Source organism: Monodelphis domestica, chromosome 1 (assembly GCF_027887165.1).
Source record: "Monodelphis domestica isolate mMonDom1 chromosome 1, mMonDom1.pri, whole genome shotgun sequence".
Taxonomy (NCBI): domain Eukaryota; kingdom Metazoa; phylum Chordata; class Mammalia; order Didelphimorphia; family Didelphidae; genus Monodelphis; species Monodelphis domestica.
This window is the reverse complement of record NC_077227.1, coordinates 313,009,523-313,032,812: the sequence shown is the minus strand read 5'-3', so window position 1 is coordinate 313,032,812 and position 23,290 is coordinate 313,009,523. Positions and strand designations below refer to the sequence as shown.

The 23,290-nt window shown below is 39.6% G+C and overlaps 1 protein-coding gene across 3 annotated transcripts in view; it reads left to right on the top strand.

Moving 5' to 3' along the window:
* Positions 1-14,938, top strand: part of P4HA2 (prolyl 4-hydroxylase subunit alpha 2) — a 98,023-nt gene extending 83,085 nt beyond the window's left edge. For 2 of the 3 annotated variants that reach the window (XM_056811147.1, XM_001371518.4), the window contains exons 9-15: positions 3,083-3,153; positions 4,525-4,624; positions 5,296-5,349; positions 6,546-6,605; positions 12,491-12,559; positions 13,246-13,342; positions 14,439-14,938. In XM_056811147.1, coding sequence (XP_056667125.1) covers positions 3,083-3,153; positions 4,525-4,624; positions 5,296-5,349; positions 6,546-6,605; positions 12,491-12,559; positions 13,246-13,342; positions 14,439-14,509 — 522 coding nt within the window. In that variant the 3' untranslated portion in view covers positions 14,510-14,938. Of the gene's footprint in view, positions 1-3,082; positions 3,154-4,524; positions 4,625-5,295; positions 5,350-6,522; positions 6,606-12,490; positions 12,560-13,245; positions 13,343-14,438 lie in introns of those variants that run through there. The other variant, XR_008915053.1, reaches the window with a different exon arrangement.
* The last annotated feature ends 8,352 nt before the right edge of the window (positions 14,939-23,290 follow it).

Here is a 23,290-nt window from a genome sequence, read left to right as displayed (position 1 = left end):
TGGAGGCTACAGATACCCAGCCTGCTCTGAAATTGGGATGATTGGTTACTAAGCTGGTAGGGAGGCTGGGCTTTGAAGTATCATCAGTAACACAGCCTAGCACCAGAAATAGCCACAGCCAGGCTGGGCAGAACACTGCCTTCCTGTCTAGAAGTCAGAGATATTTGGTCAGAACCAGGAAGGGGCTAGAAAGGTAAGGATGGTGGCAGTCAAGACACTGCCATTTTACAAGGACCAAGGCTGGGTAGCAACCTTGGAAGAGAGTTAATAACTTTAGAGAAGCATTATTTTCCTTTCCCACATGAGTGACCAGGTAGAATATACAAGGTTTATAGGGAGGGCAATAGGGGAATGGAATATATCGGTATGAAGAAAAATTCCCAGTACAGTAGATGTCTTTGGCCACTGTCTTAAGCAGGTTAATACTAACCCAGGAGTCCACTACGGTCTGAAGGAGCCTTCCCTATACTTGGGGAAGTGGAAGCTGGTCCACAGTGCCTGTATCTAAACCAGGTATGACTAACATCATTCTTGGAGAGATAAGACTGTGCTGCCCTGGTAGGGACAGCTAGAGAGTGACTTAATTTGTTTACTTCATCTGTTTCTCATAATCTGCATTTGAGCTTGTGAAAATTCACACATAGGACCAGGGAAGCTGTCTTGTTTTTCTTATTTCTGTGATACAATGGAGGACTATTTGCTGTTATCATTGCTATCTATCTGTTGGCTGATTGAGGTTGGTGTTGTTTCTTCTTTGATTATTCCTGGAGGTTCCAGGCCATAGAAGATTCATATAAGACTTGGGATAAATCATATACATTCATCCTCATTCTTGTTTGTTTGTTTTAGCCTTGATTTCTCTTTCTTCTTGAATCCTCAGATGAAGTTAAGGATGAGTCTTGTTATGTACAGCTTTTCTGTTTCCCTTGGGCTGCCATAGAAGCTTGTGGTTTAGTTTTTGAGAAAGAATTCAGGTTTGTTCCTTGTAAATAGCCATTCCTTTTACATGGACATGAGTCATATTCCTAATTCTGGAGAAAGCATTCTGTTCCCCATCCTCTGCCTGTCAGACTCTTAGGATCCAGCTGGCATCTGGGGATGGGGAGATGCAGTGTTTGAAGTGAAATGATGATTATAAATTAACTTGAATTTAAGAAGAGAAAAATTTGCAAATGGAAAAAATAAGCTTGTTCCAGGGGTCAGAGAAGGGGTTTGGAGCCCATTGACAGTAACTTTTGGAATGGAGAGAAAGTTGGGATCCTGGCTTTGTTTGAGTCAGCAGTGTGAAAAGCTGTCTTGCAGTGGGCAGATGTGTGAGGAGATGGGGGTTGGGAGGTATGGGTGGAGTTGTGTGTGCTGAGTGGCCATCTGGTGAACTTGTGTAAAAAAAGGGAACAGGCTATGAGGGCCACCTCCTGCCCTCCCTTTTTGAGAGTCAGTCCTAAAGGAAAAAAGGATTGGATTATGTGAAGTGTCAGCAGGTATTCAGGAAAGAGTCAGTTATGGGAAGTTCTGTGTACCTTCAGGAAGTATTGGCCAGCTTCAGATGAAGGCTATAAGTTTGGGTAGTTGGATTGATCTTCTCTTCCTGGGAACTTCTTTCTAGTTCTGACCATTCATAGCTCCAATAGTGGAAGATGCCAAAGTCAAGCAAGAGCTAGGATGAACCTGAACATCACTATTATGGAGCTTTCAAAAGAGTCCTCTGTTCCCCTTTGGATCACAAGCCTAAAGGGTATAGATGAGACTCTTCTGTTTTCTCATCCATTTTTACTTTCCCTATAGTCTTTTGAGTTAGCTGTGTCCTCACCTTCTCTCTCCTATTCCATTATCTAGGGGTGAAATGTAATGATGGACATCCTTTCCAGGTAAGAAAAGATTCCATCGTTTAGAATGTAAGGAGGGCAGGGACTTTCTTTCTTTTATTTTTGAATTCCTAGCACTTAGCACAATTCCTGGCATATATTGAGCACTTAAATGCTTTTTTAAATTTATTTTTTCAATTATACATAGATGTAATTTTTGACAATTGTTTTCTGACATTTTGATTCATATTCTTTCCTTCCATCCTCCTCCCTGCCTCCCTGAGGCAGTAAATAGTCTGATATAGGTTATATCAATGTTTTCATACAATACATATTTCATTTTTCCAATGTCATGACTACATATCTCATATACAATAAAAAACTCATGAAGGAAATAAAGTGAAGGATAGCATGCTTTCATCTGCAATCAGACTCTAACAGTTCCTTCTTTAGCTGTGGATAGAGTTGTTTGTTTTTTTTAAATTACGAATCCCTTGAGGAATAAATGCTTTTTCTTTCATTCCTTCATTCACTCATTCTCTTCCCCTGTAATTAGGAATATACCTAAGAATTCTGTTATGGAAATAGGCTGGTCCGTCCTTTTTGTGGTTGGGGGGAGCAGACTTCTTAACTTTGTCTTCTGTCTCTGCGTCTGGTCCCACTTGGTGTGTGGTGGTGTTGTGTGTGCCCTTGGCCTGGACATGTGGTGTCTCATGGCTCCTTCTCCAAATCAGACTTGGGTTCTTTAAGCCTTCTTGCTGTTCTCTGAACTTGAAGTTCCATTTTCTGTCTCCATGGCCTTTGAATGCTGAGAATGCTCACTCTCCTCATTACCAACCTCTTGGGATACCTGTTTCCCTCCGAGCATCAGTTTTAAGTGCTAACCCTTTTAAGAGGCCTTTCCCAGTTATCCTAGATGTGTCTGTTCCCACCCTCCAAAACAAACATTTTTATTTTGCATATACCTTATATTCACTTATCTATAAACATACATCCCATGAAGGGAGGGACTTTATATTTTTATTAAAATATATAACACTGTATACCAGCAGAGTGCCTGACACATAGAAGATGTTTAATAAATGATTTTGATTGATTAATTAGGGTGCTTTGAGACTGGAACTACTTGACCTACTTTACTGTGTAAATCAGTCACATGGAGCAGAAGATTAGTAACCTCAGCTTTGTTGCATTATGGTGCAACCCAATTGTGGGAGGGGGCTGGTGACTAAGATAAAGAAGAAAAACTCCTGATCCTCTGGTCCTACTCCCTACAGCTGTCAAGAGCCACAGTCCGTGACCCAAAGACAGGCCACCTCATTGTGGTCAGCTATAGGATTTCCAAAAGGTAAGGAGGGGCTACCCTGGTTTCTGGGCTCTCAACTCTAGATTTCATCCTGGGGCATTCTGGTTTAGAGCGTGCCTTGTCATTTTTTCAATTATACCCCTTTCCTATCTTGCTCTACCCCTGCTGCCTAATCTTCTGTGTGAGACCTGGCTCACATGGGATGTTAAGTTTATGTGTGTGTGTGTTTCTGTACTTGTGCAGTGAATTGTAAAGAAGTAAGGTTGTATGATGGAAAAAATGCATGTTTTCAACCCTGATCTCCTCAACTTGGCATTTAAGCCCTTTTCAATCTGGCTGTAGCCTACTTTTCAAGGCTCATTTCACATTATTCCCCATCATGTAGTCAGCACTTAGGCTAAGCTGGCTTCCTTACTGTTTTCCAACTCAGAATCCCATCTCCTTCCTCCATCTCTTTGCACAGTAGTTCTGAATGTCTGGATTGTATTCTTCTCTCTTTCCCTTCTTACATTCATTAGCTTTTGTCAGGATGTAGTCTAAGTGCCTTCTTTTGTGTGAATCCTTTCCCCATCCCTTTAGATCATAAATTCTTAACCTGGAGTTTATGAGCTTAAAAAAAAAAATATATATATATATATATATATATATATAATATGTATTTATATTCCACATGTTCATAAATATAAAATGTCATATATGAACCAATATAATTTATTTCTTTTGCATTTCTATTTTTTATTTCATAATCCTATATACTTTATTTTATGCATTTAAAACCATTATTGAGACCATTCATGGGAAGCCAGCTGCCATAAAACTATGATATCCAAAAGACAAAGAACTGCTGTAGTCATTAGTGCTTTCTCTATCTTCAAATTATCTACAATTTTCTTAGGGATAGATATATCCCCTAGTGGAGGACTCATAGTCATAGATTATTTTTTGGTTTTGACTTTGCAATTGCTTGTGCTTTTCAAATAGTAGGCACTTAATAAATCCTTGCTGAATTTGATTGAGTTGAATTCTTAGTATCTTTGTAACCCCTAGATAAGTTGCCTAACCTGAGCCTCAGTTTCCTCATCAATAAAATAAGGGAGTTGAACTAGATCACCTTTAATGTTCCTTCTGCCTCTAAAATCTGTGACCCTAGGTTGTTGCTGGTGGTATGTTTATACATAGGATGTGAAGTATGTTTGTGTATCAGTTGTGGGGTGAGGCTATCGGTTTTGACATGCTGGGGTTGTGGGAGCTCACTGGTATTCCAGTGCCAATATTCTAAGCCCTTCTTTTTCCATTTTCTACTAAAACCAGTTGTTTTCCCTCCTGCCCCCCTCTTTCCCAAACGAGACTATTCCCATGAATCCTTTAGTACCCACTACATGTACCTCTTCTCTATCTGTTCCCCTTGCTTAGTTCGTGGCTAAAGGAAGATGATGATCCGATCATTGCCCAAGTGAACAGACGAATGCAGTACATCACAGGATTATCCGTAAAGACAGCTGAGTTGCTACAGGTAGGGGCTCCGTCTGGGGAGGGGAAGTGAAAGAGTATTTGTCTCTGTAGGGTCTAGGGTGGCATCTCCAAGGGAATTAGGGGAGAATTCTCTCTTTGGAGATGGTAAAAGATGGGGGGGGGGGGGGGAAGAAGGTTGAGGAATCTCATTCAATAAATGTTTAAGTTTTTGCTATGTGTCAGGCACCTTGTGAGAGGTCCTGAGAATATAAAATAAAACAATTCCTTCATTCAATAAGCTTTCATTCTATTGGGAGAAATAATGTGTGCACAAATACAAAATATATACCAAGTGAAATCAAGCTCTTTTCAATGAGAAAGGCTCTCATAGAGGTGGTTGAAATCATTGGAGTGGTCGAAGTATCTTAGGAAATTGTGTAACATCAAAGGGCTAAGGCTTTTAAATACCCTCAAACTGAGGACCAGGATGGGACTCTGATATTGGATTTAACTCCTTATCAAACCACCAAAATGACATTTGCAGCCTGAGTAGGCCTTGGGTTTTCCTTTGGTTCCTCTGTTGGTCAGTCTTTTCTCATTTTCCAAACCAAATTGAGACTTGTTTTCCCCCAAGTTGAGGACTAAACAAAGATACTGCCCTGGAGGAATCCTCATTCTATTCTCCATTTAGACCTCATTTGCTTGACCACATCCATGTTATTTCCTCCACAGGTTTCTAATTATGGAATGGGAGGACAGTATGAGCCACACTTTGACTTCTCCAGGGTAAGTTGCAGAACTTTGTACTGGGCTAATGGGTCCCCAGGAGTGAGAGAATCTTGGTCCCCTAGTTTCCCAGGGGCTCGAGTTTTGTATTATAGCTAAACAAGAGGAGAAGAGTCCAGAATTTCCTGAAAACTGGAATGGGTCCATAAGGAGGTGGGACTCTGGATGTCTAAATTCAAATGCAGATTTTCTGATTCCAGATATCCCAGGATCCTCAAGGATAAGTCCCTCTTAATGATAAGAGAAATATGACTCCATATTCCCTTCCCCACTGAGAAGATATATTTTTCTTGGCCTTTTTCCTTTTCTCCCTCCTTCCCTGCCCCTTCCTGCATGTGGGATTAATTCATGAATGTTAACCAGAGAATGTCCCCATTCTCCACTGGTTCTGTCTGGCTGTTCCTTTCCCTATGCTCATACATATATACATAGACACACACACACACAAAAATATATATATATATGTATGTGTGTATAAATTCATATATGGTTTAATATATTTATATAAATATAATAGAATTCATATTCATATTATATGTTATATAAATATGTTCATATATTTTATTTATAGTTATAGGGTTCAAGATTCCAAATCAATACATATATTAATATGTTAATGTATTTATATAAATATATTTTAAATAGAATGTATAGTTCTTTATATTACATTAAAACATTTATATATATGCACACACATATATATCTGATTAACACCTTGTTAGGGCTTATTCCTAACACTAGATTTCAATCTCAGCTATAAATAAACCTCCAAATAGGTTTCTTCTTCTCTCTCAGTGAATTCCTGATAATTCCCAGATGGTACCCAACTTCTCCTTCCCTGCCTCCAGACCCTTACCAAGTGTACTTCCCCTTGCCTTCCCTCCTGTCCCATCTAGAAAAGCTAGTGGTTGGTGTCTCTTTGTTGTGACCTCTACTGCATGGCTGATCATGGTAGTCATATCCTGGGCTTCTGTGTGACTCCAGAGTCCTTCCCCTTGGGGAGACTATCCTGTCCATCTGTGTTCCTAAGGTTGCAGTGTGGGTTCCCTGTGTTTTCCTGGGCTTCTGGGTCCCCAGCAATGCTTGGCCCCCGGCTTTAGGGCATGCCCATGCCAGTTATATCTGGGGCCCCCCTTCCCCTTGTGTAATGGGCAGGACTGATCATTCACTCAGGTGGAAGTTGTTGTCTGTTACAGCGGCCTTTTGACAGCGGCCTGAAAACGGAGGGGAATAGGTTAGCGACATTTCTAAACTATGTAAGTACTGGGCCTTGGCCCTCCTCTTCATTCATACTTAATTTTTATAGAAAGGTGAGGCAGATCATTTCAAGCATTTAGGGACGGGGAATCGTGTGGCCACATTCTTAAACTATGTGAGTATGATGTGTGCACAAAGCCAGCACCACAGTGATCATATTCCAAGAACTCACACTCCTCCCAGCTCTTACCTCTGGGGCTGGCACACAATACAGTCATTTTTCAGTTATCCACAGCTTACCTTGCATTGTCCTCACCCCCACCCAAGGGCCCTCTTTTTTAGCTGTCTGGAAGAGGAGAAAGAAGGGAAAGTGAAGGATAGTCACTTTTGGATTTTCCCATGTATGGATCAGCCACTCATTTCTTTAAACCCAGATTGACTTCCCCAGATGGCTCCGAGCAACCTCTTCCACAGGATCAAAGAAGGAGACCCCTTCTTTTTACCAATGAGGAACCTGAGACACAGAGGGGAAATTACTCACTCAAAGTCACACTGGTAGTAAGCAGCAGAACCAGGTATTAAATCAGGCTCTTTGACCCCCAATTCAGTAATAATCATAAATAATAGCTAACATTTATGTAGCATTGTAAGATTGTAAAATGATGTCTATAGCTCATTTGGTCCTTTGAGATAGATACTATTATTATCCCCATTTTATAGATGAGAAAACCAAAGTTGAGGGAGGTTAAATTGCTTGTCCAGGATCCCGTAGCTAGTATGTATGGAGCAGGGATTGAATCCTTGGGACTTTTCCTGACTCTCAAGTCCAGTACTTTTATCTACTGTGCCACCTAATTGCCTCTTGGGTACACATCAAATACCAAATGATTCAAATATCAGCCTGGGGAAGTAGAATAAGAAGGTCAAGTCCACTGCACTCTGTTCCAGAGCCAAGGAGAATGTTGGACTGTCACTTTGCCCTTCAAAAAATGCTGAGAATGCGATTCCTTGGGAGTACCCTTATTAAATATTTGAAAATTGGGGAAGAGTGGAAATGCAATTTAGGATGCCTATGGATTTAAAATAGCCCTCTTGATGGACTCTCCTCTAACCCTCAAATGCTATGGATAACTGAGAACTGGCTGGAGCTGAGGATGGTGCTGTGCAATCTTGGCTTCTGTTTCCATCCACAGAGCTCCTCAAGGGTTGACAACCCAGGTTCTTCCTGAATGACTTCAGATATTACTATTTTATATATATATTGGGCCTTGCAAAATGAGGAGCCACGGTGAAAGGAGGCTCCTGACTGGGAACAGAAGGGAATAAATTGTAGATGAATTGCTTTTAACCCCGATCTGCTTCCTGCATTATCTCTCCAAGGGAACAGGGTTAAGCCCATTGCTTAATTCCTTTGGGCTGCTTCTTGCATTTTTGTTGTTACTGGAGACCTAGGGGCAGGGCCCCAGTTTGCAGCTATGATTCACTTTACCTTCTAATCCAGGGGAGTTTTTTACTTTGTGCTCATGGGTGGGACAAGCCCTATCTTGTTCCAGGGAAAGCAAAGAGATTTCTCCCTCTGGAAAAAGAGGTGTGTGTGTGTGTGTGTGTGTGTGTGTGTGTGTGTGTGTGTGTGTGAGAGAGAGAGAGAGAGAGAGAGAGAGAGAATTTTTTTGTAGAGCTTGACTTTTGCCTCCAAGATTTATTACCATGAACTAAAAATGTTCAGCTTTGAAGCCATTTGGGGGTCTAGTTTTGATTCAATTAAGGTTTTAAAAAATAGCCACCCAGAGTTCCAGATGGGGAACAGCTGCCTGCTCATTTCTCGGGCCTTCTGGACTGGGTGTACACAAGCTGTAGAGCTATAAGTCCTAATTATGAGTATAATTTGCAACAACCCCTTTATTGGAGGTGAAAAGAGTCCTAGTGAAGGACCTAAGGAGGACCTGAGGACCTAAATTCTTGCTGTACATTTTTTCCTTTGTCTCTGTGTACTTGAAGAGGAGACTCTTCCCTGGGTCTCCTCACTACACTGGGACAGCAAGAAATGGATAAACTGGCAAGATAATGGATGATAGATTTTCTACAAACTGCTCTAAAATTAGAAGTCTTAAAAAATTGGAAAGAAAAGAAAAATGGAGTTATAAACCAGATAAGGAAAATGAAAACTGACTCTATAGTTGTTTTAGGTCTTACTCATGTTTTCTTAATAATTGAGGTTCAATATTGGAACAGAATGAAATATTTATAGTCCAATCAACTGTTTACTTCCTGGTGTGTATGTAATGTTTTATTGAGAATTGTTTCATCCTTACTTAAAAAGCCAGCTACTCCCATATTATAAAATAAACTTCTTAATACTTTTTGTTGAGCATATCTTAATGCCTGTTATTAAGGATCCCTTTGTTATTGTTCAGTTATTTCAGACCAATCTGACTCTTTGTAATTCCATTTGAGTTTGTTTTTTTAACAAAAATACTGGAGTGGTTTTTGCCAGTTCTTTCTCCAACTCATTTTATAGATAAGGAAACTAAGGTAAAAAGTATTAAGTGACTTGCCTAAGGGTCACACAGCCAGTAAGTATCTAGGGCCAGATTTGAACTCAGGAAGAGGAGTCTTACTAATTTTAGGCCCAGTAGTCTATACACTGTGCCACCTCACTGTCCCAAGGACCTCTTAAACCCTGTTAATTGTGGACATCCAGTGAGTGCTGTTATAGAGCTCCATGGTACCACAGGTTTTTAGGAGGTTGGATCTTTACCTGGAATGTATACTCAATGTGCCAATCTTACACAAAGAGCACTCAGTGACTCCTTCAGACTGGTCCAGTGGCATAAGATCTGTGCTTCAATATCTACCTTAAAAACAGAGGCAAGGGGATGTAGAACATAGAGCCCTAAAATACTGAATCTCAAGGCATCCTCCCTCCAACCCAACCCAATTAGTGTTTAATAATGGTAGGGATTAAACATAAGGATAAACATAGGGATAAATAAATCTGGAATACAAAAGACAAGATGAAAAAGAAATTCAGGCCTTAGAGCTTATTTTCTGCTGGGGGATAGGGCTTACAACATGTACATATGATAACTGGAGATTGGAGAAAGCACTAATTAGTAAGGGAAGTCTAGGGAAGCTTCTTAAATTTGAGGAACCTCAAGGAAGCCAGAGTTTCTAAGAGGCAGAGGTAAGGGGGAAATAAATATCCTCCCTTCCACTCCCACAAATTCCATGATTCACTGCCATGTAGCATCTTTAGGTGAATATTGCTGTTAAAAGTCTGGTCAGTGGGGGTGGAGCCAAGATGGCAGAGAAGGTATACAGACTCACCTGATTTCTACCAAATGACCCTCCATATAACTATGATATAACACCTCAGAAAATCTGGAGCAGCATAACCCACAAAAGGATAAGGTGAAATCATTTTTCAGCCCAAAACAATTTATCTCTTTATCAAAAGATCTCTTATGTCAGGGTAAAAGTGGAGTATCCAAGCAACACACCGGCACAGACCTCACCCCAACAACAGGCCTTGGGGAGTGGCTGAATCAGCTCCAAAGGCTTCTGGGGTTCTCAGCCACAGAGGATTTTAAGGGGTGGTCAGACAACCTCTCACAAGGAGATTATAGGACTTGCTTGGCACATTCTGGGTGCAGTACTTTTGTTTCACTGCCCATATACAGATGCAGTTAGCTGTCCTTGGGTACAGTCTTAAGAGTGAGGACGAACATTAGTACACACCAACACTTGCTGCCACAGGGGAGGAGGGGACCTTGGTCATAGTTCCAAGACAGAAAAGAGTATTTGTGGGTACTCACAGACCAGAGCATGGCCAAGAGAGTATTAAACACACATCTCCTTATATCATACCACCTTGGAAAAACTGAAAACATGTAGATCCCCAGAGTTAGCTGTGAAGGCAGCTGCCAAAGAATTTGAAGGAACAGGAGCCCGACTTTAATAGTGTTTTAGGTTAAAGGAAAAGAAAAATGCTGAAAAAATGAACAAACAAGCAAAGCCTGCAAGCCCAGAAAGAATTAATGGAGGATCTCAAATGGGATTTTAAAAACCAAGTAAGAGAAAGAGAATAAAAACTAGGAAGAGAAATGAGAATGATTCAGGAAGATCATGGAAAAAGAGTAAAAGAAGTAAAGCTTGGCAAAGGAGGCGCAAAAATACTAAAGCAAATAATACCTTAACAAACAAAATAGGCCAATTGGTAAAGGAAACACAAAAATCCATCTGAAGAGGAAAAACTTCTAAAAAAGCTGAATTGGCTTTATGGTAAAGGAGATACAAAAACCAACTAAGGGAAAAAAAAAAAACTCTTTAAAAAGTAGAATTGGCCAAATGAAAAAGGTGGTACAAAAACTCATTGAAGAAAATAATTTCTTAAAAATTTGAATTGGGTAAGTGGAATCTAATGACCTCATAAGATTAAGAAATAATCAAAGTCAAAAGAATGAAATAAATAGAAGAAAATGTGCACTATTTCACTGGAAAAACAACTGACCTGAAAAATAAATCCAAGAGAGATAATCGAAGAATTACTGAGCTACCTGAAAGCCATAATCAAAAAAAAGATTTTAGACATCATCTTTCAAGAAATTATCAAGGAAAACTGCCCTGATATTGTAGAACCAGAAGGTAAAATAGACATGAAAAGAATTCAGTGATCACTTCCTGAAAGAGATAACAAAAGAATAACTGCCAGGAATATTATAGCCAAATCCCCAAACTCCCATAATCCAAATATTGTGGAGCCAAAGTGAGGATAACATAACATTTAGCAGTTTCCACATTAAAGCATCATGAAGATTGGAATACAATATTTCAGAGGGCAAAGGAGCTAAGACTTCAACCAAGAATCAATTATGCAGCAAAACTGAACATAATCCTTGTGGGGGGAAAGTGGGTATTCAATGAAATAAAGAACTTTCAAACATTGCTGATGAAAAAACCAGAGCTGAATGGAAAATTTGACTCTCAAAAAGAAGACTCAAGAGAAGCATAAAAAGGTAAATAAGAAAGAGAAATTAAAAGATAATAATAAAGTTAAACTGTTTATATCCCTACATGGAAAGATGATTCTGATATCTCCTAAGAACTTTTTTATTATTAGAACTGTTAGAAGGACCATGCATAGGAAAAAGACAGGTATGTGATGGGATATGATGGGATGGGTTTTTTTAAAAAATTAAGGGGCAAGAAAGAGGAATGCATTGGGAGAAGAGAGCAGGGAGAAATAGAATAGGGCAAATTATCTCATAAAAGAGCTCTTATAGTGGAGGGGAGGATGAAGGAAGTGGGGAGAGGAGTATTTGAATGTTACTCTCATTAGAATTGGCTAGGATTTTTCCTTCTCTTTGAAATATCTAAATGTATCACCCCTGAGCTAAGGAATTGGGTTGGCATGAGAGAAAGGAATCTTGTATTGAAGAGCCACACTCCATTAGGAGAATAGGTGGTCAAGCTGGCACCATTGTATCCATACAAAATGATTGCTGTATTTAGTTATTCTCCTAGAGGGTTTGGATTATGCATAGAATATTATTCTTCCTTTTATCCTGGTGATAAGCTTTATTCAAAGAAGGTTATTTTATAATGTGGGAATACTTTGTTTTAAGCAAATCCAGTATATGAATATACAGATTTAGGGGAAAAAGAAGATAATTGGGAATGAAAAGTTGGTTAGAATTATTCTAATTTAAAGATTGTCTTTCTAATTTAAAGAAAGATTCCTCATAGAAATCCTTTGAATACAGCATCATCTCTCTTCCTCACCCACCCAGTGCATTCATATAGGATTTCATTAACCAAAATTCAGTATATAAGCAACCAACCACTCTGAAGGATAGCTTTTGCTTTGACAGGAAGCTGATCTTCAATATGGCTAACTCTGAGATTTTCCTGAAATATGCTTAACTACTGTGACTTATTTTCCTAGATGAGTGATGTTGAAGCTGGTGGAGCCACAGTATTCCCAGATTTTGGGGCAGCAATTTGGCCCAAAAAGGTAAATTGTCTTTTTAGATGAAGCTGTGCTAAGGCTTAGGAATCTGACCTTATTCACAGCTGAGCCCATTCTGTTCCCATGGATAGAACATCATAGTTCCAGAAGCTAGCGATCACCTGCCCTCCAAGACTCCAAAGAGCCTCCATCTCTGTTTGTGAAAATGGCCAGTCATCTATCTCTGCCTTCAGCCTCAGACATACCAATCCATGTTCTTAACCCATAACCCTAACCCCAAAGAGGAGAGAAGAAAGGCAAAGATTAGCAGATTCTTGAGAGATTACATAGAAGAGAAAGGAAAAAAAAACCTGATGACGAGAATATCTAATTCTCTTGGCCCCATGAGGACTGTTTTTAGAAGACTGGTACCTAGCCCTGACCAAGGGAGAGGAACTATACTGGATGCTGCAGATAATTGAATTCAAGTTGCATTGTTCTAGAATAGCCAGGGATAAGAAGAAACTAAATGACCTTTGGTTTCCAAGGCACTAAAATACCCCATCCTTACCCCCTTAATTAACCAGATTTGTCATGTCCAGTTGTTCTTCCACACTCTTTCCCTCCACTGTCACTTCAGCTCCTTTAATGTATAGTCCCTGTATGCTATCTCAGAGCCTCACTATCTGAAGATTATGAGAGCAAATATTGCAGGCTGGGCCCCCATCATGATCAGTTTCTCTCTCTTCCAGGGCACATCAGTATTCTGGTACAATCTCTTCCGCAGTGGGGAGTGTGACTACCGGACAAGACATGCAGCCTGTCCAGTGCTTGTTGGCAGTAAATGGGGTGAGTGACAGCTCTGTGAGTTTCTTTGGCCCCTAAAAGGGTAACCTAGTGTTATTGGGAGCACATGGGCTGAATATTTCCTATCAATCACACTCTTATTGATATAATTTATATAACTAGATTCACCCAAAGCAGGATGTCCCCAGGTTTGGATTTTCTGTGCTAACCCACATTGTCTTCTGCTTCAAGTTCCCTTATGCAGAACCATGTGCACACTTTGACACATGCATGAGAGGGGAAATGATAGCAAAAAAAAAAAATCATGGGCAACGCCCTTCAGCTGTCTTTGCCACAGTTGTGACTGGCTCAGGTAGGAAAGATCTGAATTGAACTCCTATATAGGACCCCAGGGAAGGAGGAGAGCTCAGCAAATTTAGGGTTCCCATCATGCCCCAATTAGTGTCTAGTGCATGCCTGGCATAAAGGCATTTCACAAATACAGAATTTAATAGAAACATTAATGGAGGATATAGTGGGGAAAGTATAGGACTTGGAGTTAGGAAGAATTGATTTTAAAATCCACTTGCATGTTCATGGAAAATTCTCAACTTCTCTGAGCCTCAGTTTCCTCACTTTTAAAATGGGGATAATATCAATAATATCTACTTGGTTGTGATATAGCTAAAATAAGGTGAGAACAATAGTTAACATATAGTGTTTTAAGATTTGCTAAGCACTTTAAAAAGATCTCATTTTATCCTCACAACTAACCTGTAATTGCTATTCTTATATCTATTTTAAAAATAAAGAAACCAAGGCATGTGGTGGTTAAATTACTTACTCAGGGTTATATAGGTTGTCAATGTCTGAGGGTGGATTTGAACTCAGGTCCTTCTGGCCAAAGGTTCAACACCTAAACATCTAAAAACCTTGGCCAACTTTATAAAGAACTATGGCCACTCTGATTATTTTCATACCGAGGATAAGATATTGAGAACACAGCAAAACATAACACATGTGCCACGTGTGTCTCTGCCTTGGACATCTTTCGTGATGATGGATGTTTAGCTCACATTATTCTGAGATCCATAGTTTTCCCTCAGCCATTTCTTAAATGGTAGAGATGGTCATAACTCACTGTTTCATTTATTCACAGTTTCCAATAAATGGTTCCATGAGCGGGGGCAGGAGTTCTTGAGACGATGTGGATCAACAGAAGTCGACTGACCTCCCTTCCATCTCCAGCTCCCCCAGTGCTCTTTCAATGCCTTTCCTTACCCTTCTAGATCAATCAGCCCACTGGCCTGAGGCCGCACAGAATTGTCCCAGCCAATCTCTCAAGGAGTGGCCACTTGTGAGCAAAGTGAAGGTAGAATGGGGAGGGAAGGCAGGGTGGGTCTCTGTAGCCCCCCTAACATCCACACAGTGACCTCCACTCACTCCTCCCTGCTAGTCTCTGGTATGTCCACTCATGGTGCAGAATGTGTGCCTGCCAAGCCAGTTTATCTGGTTGTGTGATGATATTTCCCAGATGTTTTGGATATTTGATATTTCCTCAAACCAAAGTTTTAAAACATCATGTGTTCATTTAATTTTATTGTGTTCCTATGGCTTGCGGAATTTACCTGGAAAATAAATATTTCTATACAAAGGGCAGAGAGATTGTCTTTGCAATGTGTGTGTGAAAAAAGTAGGAAAAGCCCAGTTTGCAGGTATTTTCTGAGCTTGGGGCCCAGTCTCTTCCAAGCTGGTATAGAGGGGCTGGGTGATGGTCTAGACGTCCTGACCTCAAGGGTGTGTGATCAGCCAATCAGACAGTTGTAAGTGGGGGTCATCCCACCTTCCCTGATAGCCAACATACCTACTCTTATTCCCCCAATTCCTCTCCACTCCATCCTTTCCTTTCCCCAAGCAAACTTTCAAACTCCCAACACTTCTGAGCTGGGTGTTGACCCCATAGCGCTATAACTGAATTACTCTCCAAATAATCAACTATCATTTATTAAGTGCCTACTATGTTCCAGGCACCCACAGCAGCCACTGAGCTGGTGTCATTGGCAAAATTCCATCTGCCATCTGGAGTAACTCCCCTCTATCTTCTAAATCACTTAAAAAACAAAAACAAAAACAAAAACATTTCCTTCTGTCTTAGAATCAATACCTAAATATAGGTTCTAAGGCAGAAGGGTTTTAAGAGATGGGCAATTGGGGTTAAGTGACTTGCCCAGGGTAACACAGGTAGAAAGTATCTTCTCCAAATCACTTGATGCCTGGGACAGGTTCTCCTCAGAGGCAGCCTCCATGCCAGTAACCAGTGAAGAGGAACTCCACTAACCCCTTTCATTTTAGGTGGGATAGAGGGAATCTCTTATGGGTAAGTTGTGATCTGCATCTAAGATTCCATTAAGTTATGTCTTTGAGAACATGTGACCCGTCTTCCTAATTTTTTTTGTAGAGGCACAACCATCCTTCCAGTCATCTGGTTTAAAAATTAGGTATCATCTTCAACTTCTTCCTCTCATACCACAAAGTTGCCAAATCTTGTAATTTCTGCCTTATTGACATTTCTCTTATCTGTCCTTTTCTTTCTATTTATACAACTACCACTTTAGTTCTGATTCTTATCTCTTCTTGCCTAGACTATTGCAATAATCCCTGTCTCAAGTCTCCCCTCCTCAGGCCATCTTTCATTCAGTTGCCAACATTATTTTTCCAAGGATCAGATCTGACTACACACTGTTGTATTTAATAAACTTCAGTGGCTTCTAAATGACTCTAGAAATCAAATCCCATTTCATCAAGGAATTATGTGATTCTTGAAATTTTTCTGTTTTAATGTATTATAATATAGATATTGTACATAGTACAATATGCATTAGTGCAATAGTATATGAAATTAAATAAGTCACTATGTCCATTGGAAGATGAGCTCAAATTTTTTATACTGATAGGAATTCATGATCAAAAGAGTTTGGAGATGACCCAGCTAGTCTACACAGAAAACATTTCAGTCACTTCTCAAGGACTTTAGTCATTCTTTAACCTGTAGCAAAGGGTCACAGCTCAGAATGAAACAGTTCTTTTGGCAATCAATTGAAAAAAATTTGTTAAGGGCATAGTATGTTTCAAGAACATTGAGGCCACCAATACAAATGTGAGACATCCTCTGCACACAAAATGCTACCCAGAAAGTCATCAAAGTGATACCCAGAAAGAGTATTGGATTTTGCAGACATCTTGAACTACTCTAAGGAGAACCTATGTCAGTGGAGTCTTTATCAAACTCACAATGGGCACTTGAGGGTGCCCCTTTTTTTTTTTTAAACCCTTACTTTCTGTTTTAGTGACAACTCTAAGACATAAGGTCAAGGGCTAGGAAGTTGGGGTTAAGTGATTTTTCTAGGAAGTGCCTTCCTGACTCTAGGTCTCGTATTCTATCTGTTGTGCTACCAAACTGCCCCTAAATTAACAGAGGAGAGCTCAGATGTCCCTTCTAGTTCTTTTTTTTAAAGACAGAGTTTAAGTGGCTTGACCAGAGTCACACAGCTAGCAAGTGGTTGAGGTTGTATTTGAATTTATGAAGGTGAATCTTTCTAACTCCAAGCCTGGTGCTCTATACAATATGCCACTTAGCTGCCCCCTGCCTATAAACAAGTCAAGTGGGTTATTCTAGGACAGTTCACTGATAATCTTAAGACTTTAACAATCTTATTTATAGACAGTTTCCACCACTCCCCACCTCAACATGGCAGTGGCCTCTCTGGATTAAAACTCAGGTTACATGTAAAATATCTGGGGATTTTAGTAGGCTACTTGACTAGTTAACATTAGCCAAGAAAGCAAATGTGTTTACATTAAGAAAATCTACCTACTTCTGGAAACTGAGTTTTAATCCTGGAACATTTTGCATAATATTCTCCTAATTGATGAGGAACAGAATTTTCCAGAGAACTTTGGAACTCAAATAGATGAGCTGCTGCCTCAACATATCCCTGATTTTCAGTTTACCTCCTTAGAGACTTTGGGAATTTCCCCTTGGGTGAAATCAGGACCTTTCTCACCACTGGAGATTTTAACTCATTTCCATTTAAAGACCTTATTCAGTCTTGTGTATTTTCTGGTATATTCCAATTTGTAGAACTCCATTTTCTTATTGCTGCCTGCTTGGATAAATGGGTTTATTCACTTCACTATTTGTGATGGTCATTTGTATAACTAGATTTCTGTATACAGGAGTCACTCTTACCACTTAAGAGATGGCAGACAGAAATCTCAGGGCTTTGTTGCTTCTGAACCTAAAAAAAATATCACCAGAGCAATGACAAATAGGGAAGACAAATTGACATATATTTTAGTCTGGTTCTTACTATCAGAAAACTGAATGGTCCAAGCCCTCCTGCTGGGGAGAATCAAAATCTTCCTTAGAGAGGAGAGGACAAGGTTCCAGAGATAGCTATCCTGTAGCTAGCCTCTCCACAAACTTCATTTATTTGGCCCATATGGGCACATATAATCTACATGGATAGCACACACCTTATATTCCAAAGAATCTAGCCCACTGCTCTCATCTTGAACATATGAAGTTGATCTTTTGAATTCATGTGTAACCTCTACTGGGATAAATATGGTCACCAAACAACTGTAAGTACTGAAGTTTACTGAGCACACAGCACCCCAAGAGAGCCCTTGGTGACTCTACTGTCAGACTTATGGGAAATCAGGAATAGAACTTCTTGGGAAATCAGAGGAATGGAGGTAGAAGGGAGCTTAGAGAGCTTAGGGAGCACTCTAACCTCCTTACTTTATAGATGAAGAAAATGAGTTACAAGAGGTTTAGTCAAGTATCACAGGTAGGGTCAATACTTTCTTCACTCTGTTATGATGCTTTGGCCATGGACAGAAACTATCTCATTTACCTGGGGACCTGTGAAATGGCCACACATTGAGGCCCTTGATTATGGCAACAAAAGAGGATGTCTATTATCATTCATGGGCAGAGTGCCTACTGTCTTAGAAGACCATTTATGTAGGACCCACTTATGTAGGTGCTGGAATGTCACAGAAGGGCAATCTTCTTCCTGGATCCTACAGGGGTTCTGCCCCCAGAGGCAATGGTTAGGGAGAGGTACTGACATTTTAGGGGTTGAGTTAGCTTGGCCCATCCATCCATTTCACTACCTGTGTGTTCTCCAAGTGAACCAGTCCATCCCTTGATTTAAGGAGGCAGATGAGAGATATGAGAAAACTACTTCTAGATGATGAATGGCTTTGGGGTTCTTCTTTTCTCTCTTAAAATTAAATATTTTATTAATGCTTTAAAAAGTACCATCACTTCCCAAAGACTCCCTCCCTTCTTCACAGTTTATATCTCAAAGTATAACTATACTTTACCCTTCACCCATGACTCCCTGACTCTTGTGACCTATCACTGTTCATGCTTGCCAATCTTCAGTTTGGAAGGATTCCCATACCATCTGCTTTCTTCTCCTGTACTGAGCTGCTGAATGCAGATGGAAGAAATCATGGAACTAGGCTTCCCTGGATCCACTACAAATTCATGCCATCTAATCTCATCATTACTAATCCAGAGACATTCTTTCATACTTCCTTCATTGCCTCTTTGTCTTTCTCTCAGTCTTTCTAAATCCACTTTTTTCTTCTCAAACATTTAATAAAATGTCCAGCCTCCTTTTAAGAAATGACCTACTTTACTGAGAAATCAAGACCATCTGTTGTGAACTCTCATCTTCTCTACCTCATACCCCAATCTTTCATTCCTTCTTTATCACATACTTTAATCATACACTCAACTCATATATCGAATTGAAGTGCCAGTGAGCCTTCACTTCTTAGCAAAGGAGACAACTTCAAATTGTGGTAGGAGGGTGAAGATGGTGGTTGCTGAAGGCTTGGCTTTTAAAGAGTGCTTGAGATGGAATCTCAGCTAACTCAATTTACTTGTGGAAAACTGTTTCCCAAAAAAGAGGAAGACTGGCTTAGCTGAGAAAGATCAGAGATAAGAATTGGTTGGCTATTCTTCTGTGTAGAAGCCACTATTCTGTATGAGGGAGACAAATGGTATCAGATGTTTTTTTTGTTGGTGGTAAAATTCCATTTGTCCTCAGCTTAGTTTGTTAAAGGGGGTGTTTATTCATTTTTTATGTCTTTACTGACTGAACACTTATGCTCTCTGAGGGGAGAGCAGACACTATCAAACATTATACTGCATGTGTCAGATAATCTGTTGAAATTGTAAACACTGCAAGGATTCCAGAAGAGGGAGAAATCAGTGAGCATATCAGTGAAGGTTTTGTGGAGGGGAAAAAAGAAGGCACTGGAGCTAGCTCAAAAGAGAGGCATAATTTTAATTGCTGAGAGAGGGTGGGGGCATTCCAGGTCCTGCCTTAATCTCCAAAGAGACCTACTGAGCCATATATGTCTGGTAAGAGTTACATGATACTAGTTCCTGGAAGGAGAGAAACCCATGTGCTACAGCTCTTGTGCAATAATGTTTAATTCTGTGTAGCTGGAATTTGGCAGGGAATGTGGTGATGAAGGCATAAGGAGAAAAGTGAGAGTTGGGAAAGGAGGATTGACTCCAAGAAACCTTGGGGCTATTAATGAAGAACCCTGGGAAGAAGGGGAGGGCATTCCTTCTTTACAAAGAATCACAGAACCACAGAAGTATTTTAAATGTCCATGTGGCAGATGGACTTGAACTAGCAATAAAAAGATGAATGAATTTTGAGTCAAAGGATGTGGATTCAAATCCTGTTTCTATTACTTACCACCAATGTGAACTTGAACAAAGCACAACCTTTGTGAGAGTGGAAAGGGATATTAGGGGCCATCTGGCCCAATTCATATAAGAATAAAATTCCTATTATAACATACCTGAATAGTTGTCATCCAACTTCTACTTGAACTCCTCCAAGCATGGAGAATCCACCAACTCTCAGTCTATTCTACTTTTGTACAATTCTTTTTTTTTTTTAAACCCTTACCTTCCATCTTGGAATCAATACTGTGTATTGGTTCCAAGGCAGAAGAGTGGTAAGGGCTAGGCAATGGGGGTTAAGTGACTTGCCCAGGGTCACACAGCTGGGCAGTATCTGAGGTCAGATTTGAACCTAGGACCTCCCATCTCTAGGCCTGGCTCTCAATCCACTGAGCTACCTAGCTGCCCCTACTTTTGGACAATTCTAATAATTAAGAAGGTTTATCTCCTGACATTGAGAATAATTATCATAAAAAGAGGATTTCTAGGGAGCATTTTCATTTTGAGGAGCCAAACTCAAATTAGCCAAAGCAAACAGGATTGTCTGACATTTAGTATTTTAAGGTTTATAAAACATTTTACATATATCATCTCATTTGAGCCTTACAAAAAACTCAGTGAGGTAGACATTGTTCAGTGTTGTTTTACCCCCATCAAAGTGACTTGCCCAGTATCTTTTGTTGTTCAGTTGCTTTCAGTCATATCTGATTCTTCATAATCCTATTTTGGTGTTTTAGTGTTTTTGGGGGGGGCAACGATATTGGATATTGGAGTGGTGTGCCGTTTCCTTCTCCAGCTTATTTTACATATGAGGAAACTGAGGCAAATAGGGTTAAGGTTTATGCCCAGGGCCACACAGATAGTGTCAGGAGACCTCTTAAGTCCTACAGTTTCTGCTACACTATAGTACCTTAGAAGTATTCATCAGCAGGAGGCCAGTTCATGGTGTTCTCTATATTCATCACAAGATCTATGATCTTTACCCTATGAACAAGTCCCTTTGAAGGACTGAGAGGAATGACTCTACCTAGTATCTCATTATTAGCATAATAGGATGGAAAAAGTTGGGGGTTGGGAATTCGGACATAAGTCCCAGGGCTAGCCCAAATTCATTATGTGAATTTGGACTAACAACTTCCCTACTCTGCTCTGCCTAAATCACAAACAGAAGTTTCTGAATAGAATGAGAGGATTTAAGTGAAAGGCTAACAAAGCTTAAATAAGAGAGCATTAGATATAGCAACAGGAATATTGTTAAAAGAATGACTTGTGTATGTCCACCTCCACTGAAAGAACTGATAAGTAGAAATAAGGAAGACAGTTTTATATAGGCATTTATCTTTTTTTTTATCAAATGATGCCTTCTCTAATTGGGGAGGGAAGAAACGGAATTACCTGGGTATTTTAATGTAACAAAAAAATAAGTTTAAATTAAAAAAAAAAAGCTTAAAGCACATGTAAATGTAGCTTGCTAGTATTACCTCTTTGTGATAAGTCTCTAGGGAAGCCATTCTGTGAGTGAATTTAAGATAGCTTGAGGTAATTCTTTTCTAAGAAAGTAATGTGTCATAAAGCATTTGGCAGTTGCTTCAAGGTATGGTTTCTGACTCCTTTTGCTCCTAATCGGACCCTACACCTTAACTTTTGTTACAGGCAGGCCCCTATGCTTGTTGATAGGAGAAACCTGGCCTGGCCTTCAGGGGAATTCCCAGGACAATGGTAGGAAAGAGGGGAGGAGAGAAATGGAGGGTTGGGAATTTGTGAGAAAAGGTATAAGGACACTTGCCAAGAATATGTATTAATCACATCTGTCACTAAGCTTTTGCGGATGTTCTAGCATCTAAATTTAACTTTGGTTTTCTATTTTCTATATTTCCTTGTGTAAAGCACAATGTCTTATAGAAATGAGGAATTTGGCAAACTGGTGAGAACCACCATTTTGACTTCTTATTCCCTTTCCCAGACCTATACCTAGGGGCTAGGTCATCAGGGCTTCATCCCAAGGTATTGAGTTTAAAGGCTGTTGACAGCATTTTCAGTGTTTCAGCATTGAAGGATCAAAAGAGTTTATCCACCTAGTTATCATGAATAAGTTAAAATAAGTGACCAGCGTCAACCTGAAAATTAAGAGGACTACCAAAGTAGCAACAAGGGAAGAGGAACTACAGTTCTGGGACATCACACAACATGGGAGAGTATGGGAATGCTTACTCTAAGAAGGAAGGAACGGGCTTAAATATACTTCAACAGAGAAGAGTGATCAGAAGGGGAAACAGTGGGGAGGAATGATTAACATGGTGAGATCAAAGACTTTAGATGTCGTTAAATGACTTCTTGGAGGAGTGACTAACATTTGAGGAGATCAAAAGCTCTAGATGTGATCTAAAGTGTTAGCAAATCAAAGGCTTTAGGAGTGGTAAGTTTCCAGAGATATCTGCTCCAACCATAAGGTCAATGAGGTTTAGGTAACCACTTCTGATAACTGCATTTGACCCCAGATAAACTGGAGTAAACTCTATCATGCTGGTCTTTGATTTCTACCCACCTTTAGGTACTTGTTCATGAACCTCTCTTTTACTTATTTATTTTCAACATTAAAAATATATTTAAATTCTAAATTCTCTCCTGAGAAGATAAAAATATTTCAATTATACATGTGAAATAAAATAAAACTTTTCCATATTAATCATATCACACAAAAGCAAGAATAATAAACTGAAAAAAACTATACTTCAATTTGTACTCAGCATTCATCAGTTCTTTCCCTGATGGTAGATAGCACTTTTCATTATTAGTCCTTTGGAATTGTCTTGAATCATTGTATCTAGGTAAGTCTTTCATAGTTGATCATCATCAAAATATTACTGTTTCTGTATACAATAAGCTAATTCTGTTAATTTCATTCCATTCATATAGGTCTTTCCATGTTTTTCTGAGACCATGCTCCTCCTTATTTCTTATAGTACAATAGTACTCCATCACAACCATGTGTCACAACTTGTTTAGTCATTCTCCAATTGGAGGACATCCCCATAAATTCCAATTCTTTGTTGCCACAAAAGAGTTGCTATAAATATTTTTATTCATTTAGGTCCTTTGCCTTTTTCTTTGATCTCTTTGGGGTACAGACTTTAGTAGTGCAATTGCTGGGTCAAAGAGTAGGCACAATTTTATAGCTAATTTGCCATGGTTCCAAATAATATTCCAGGATGTTGGACCACTTCACAACC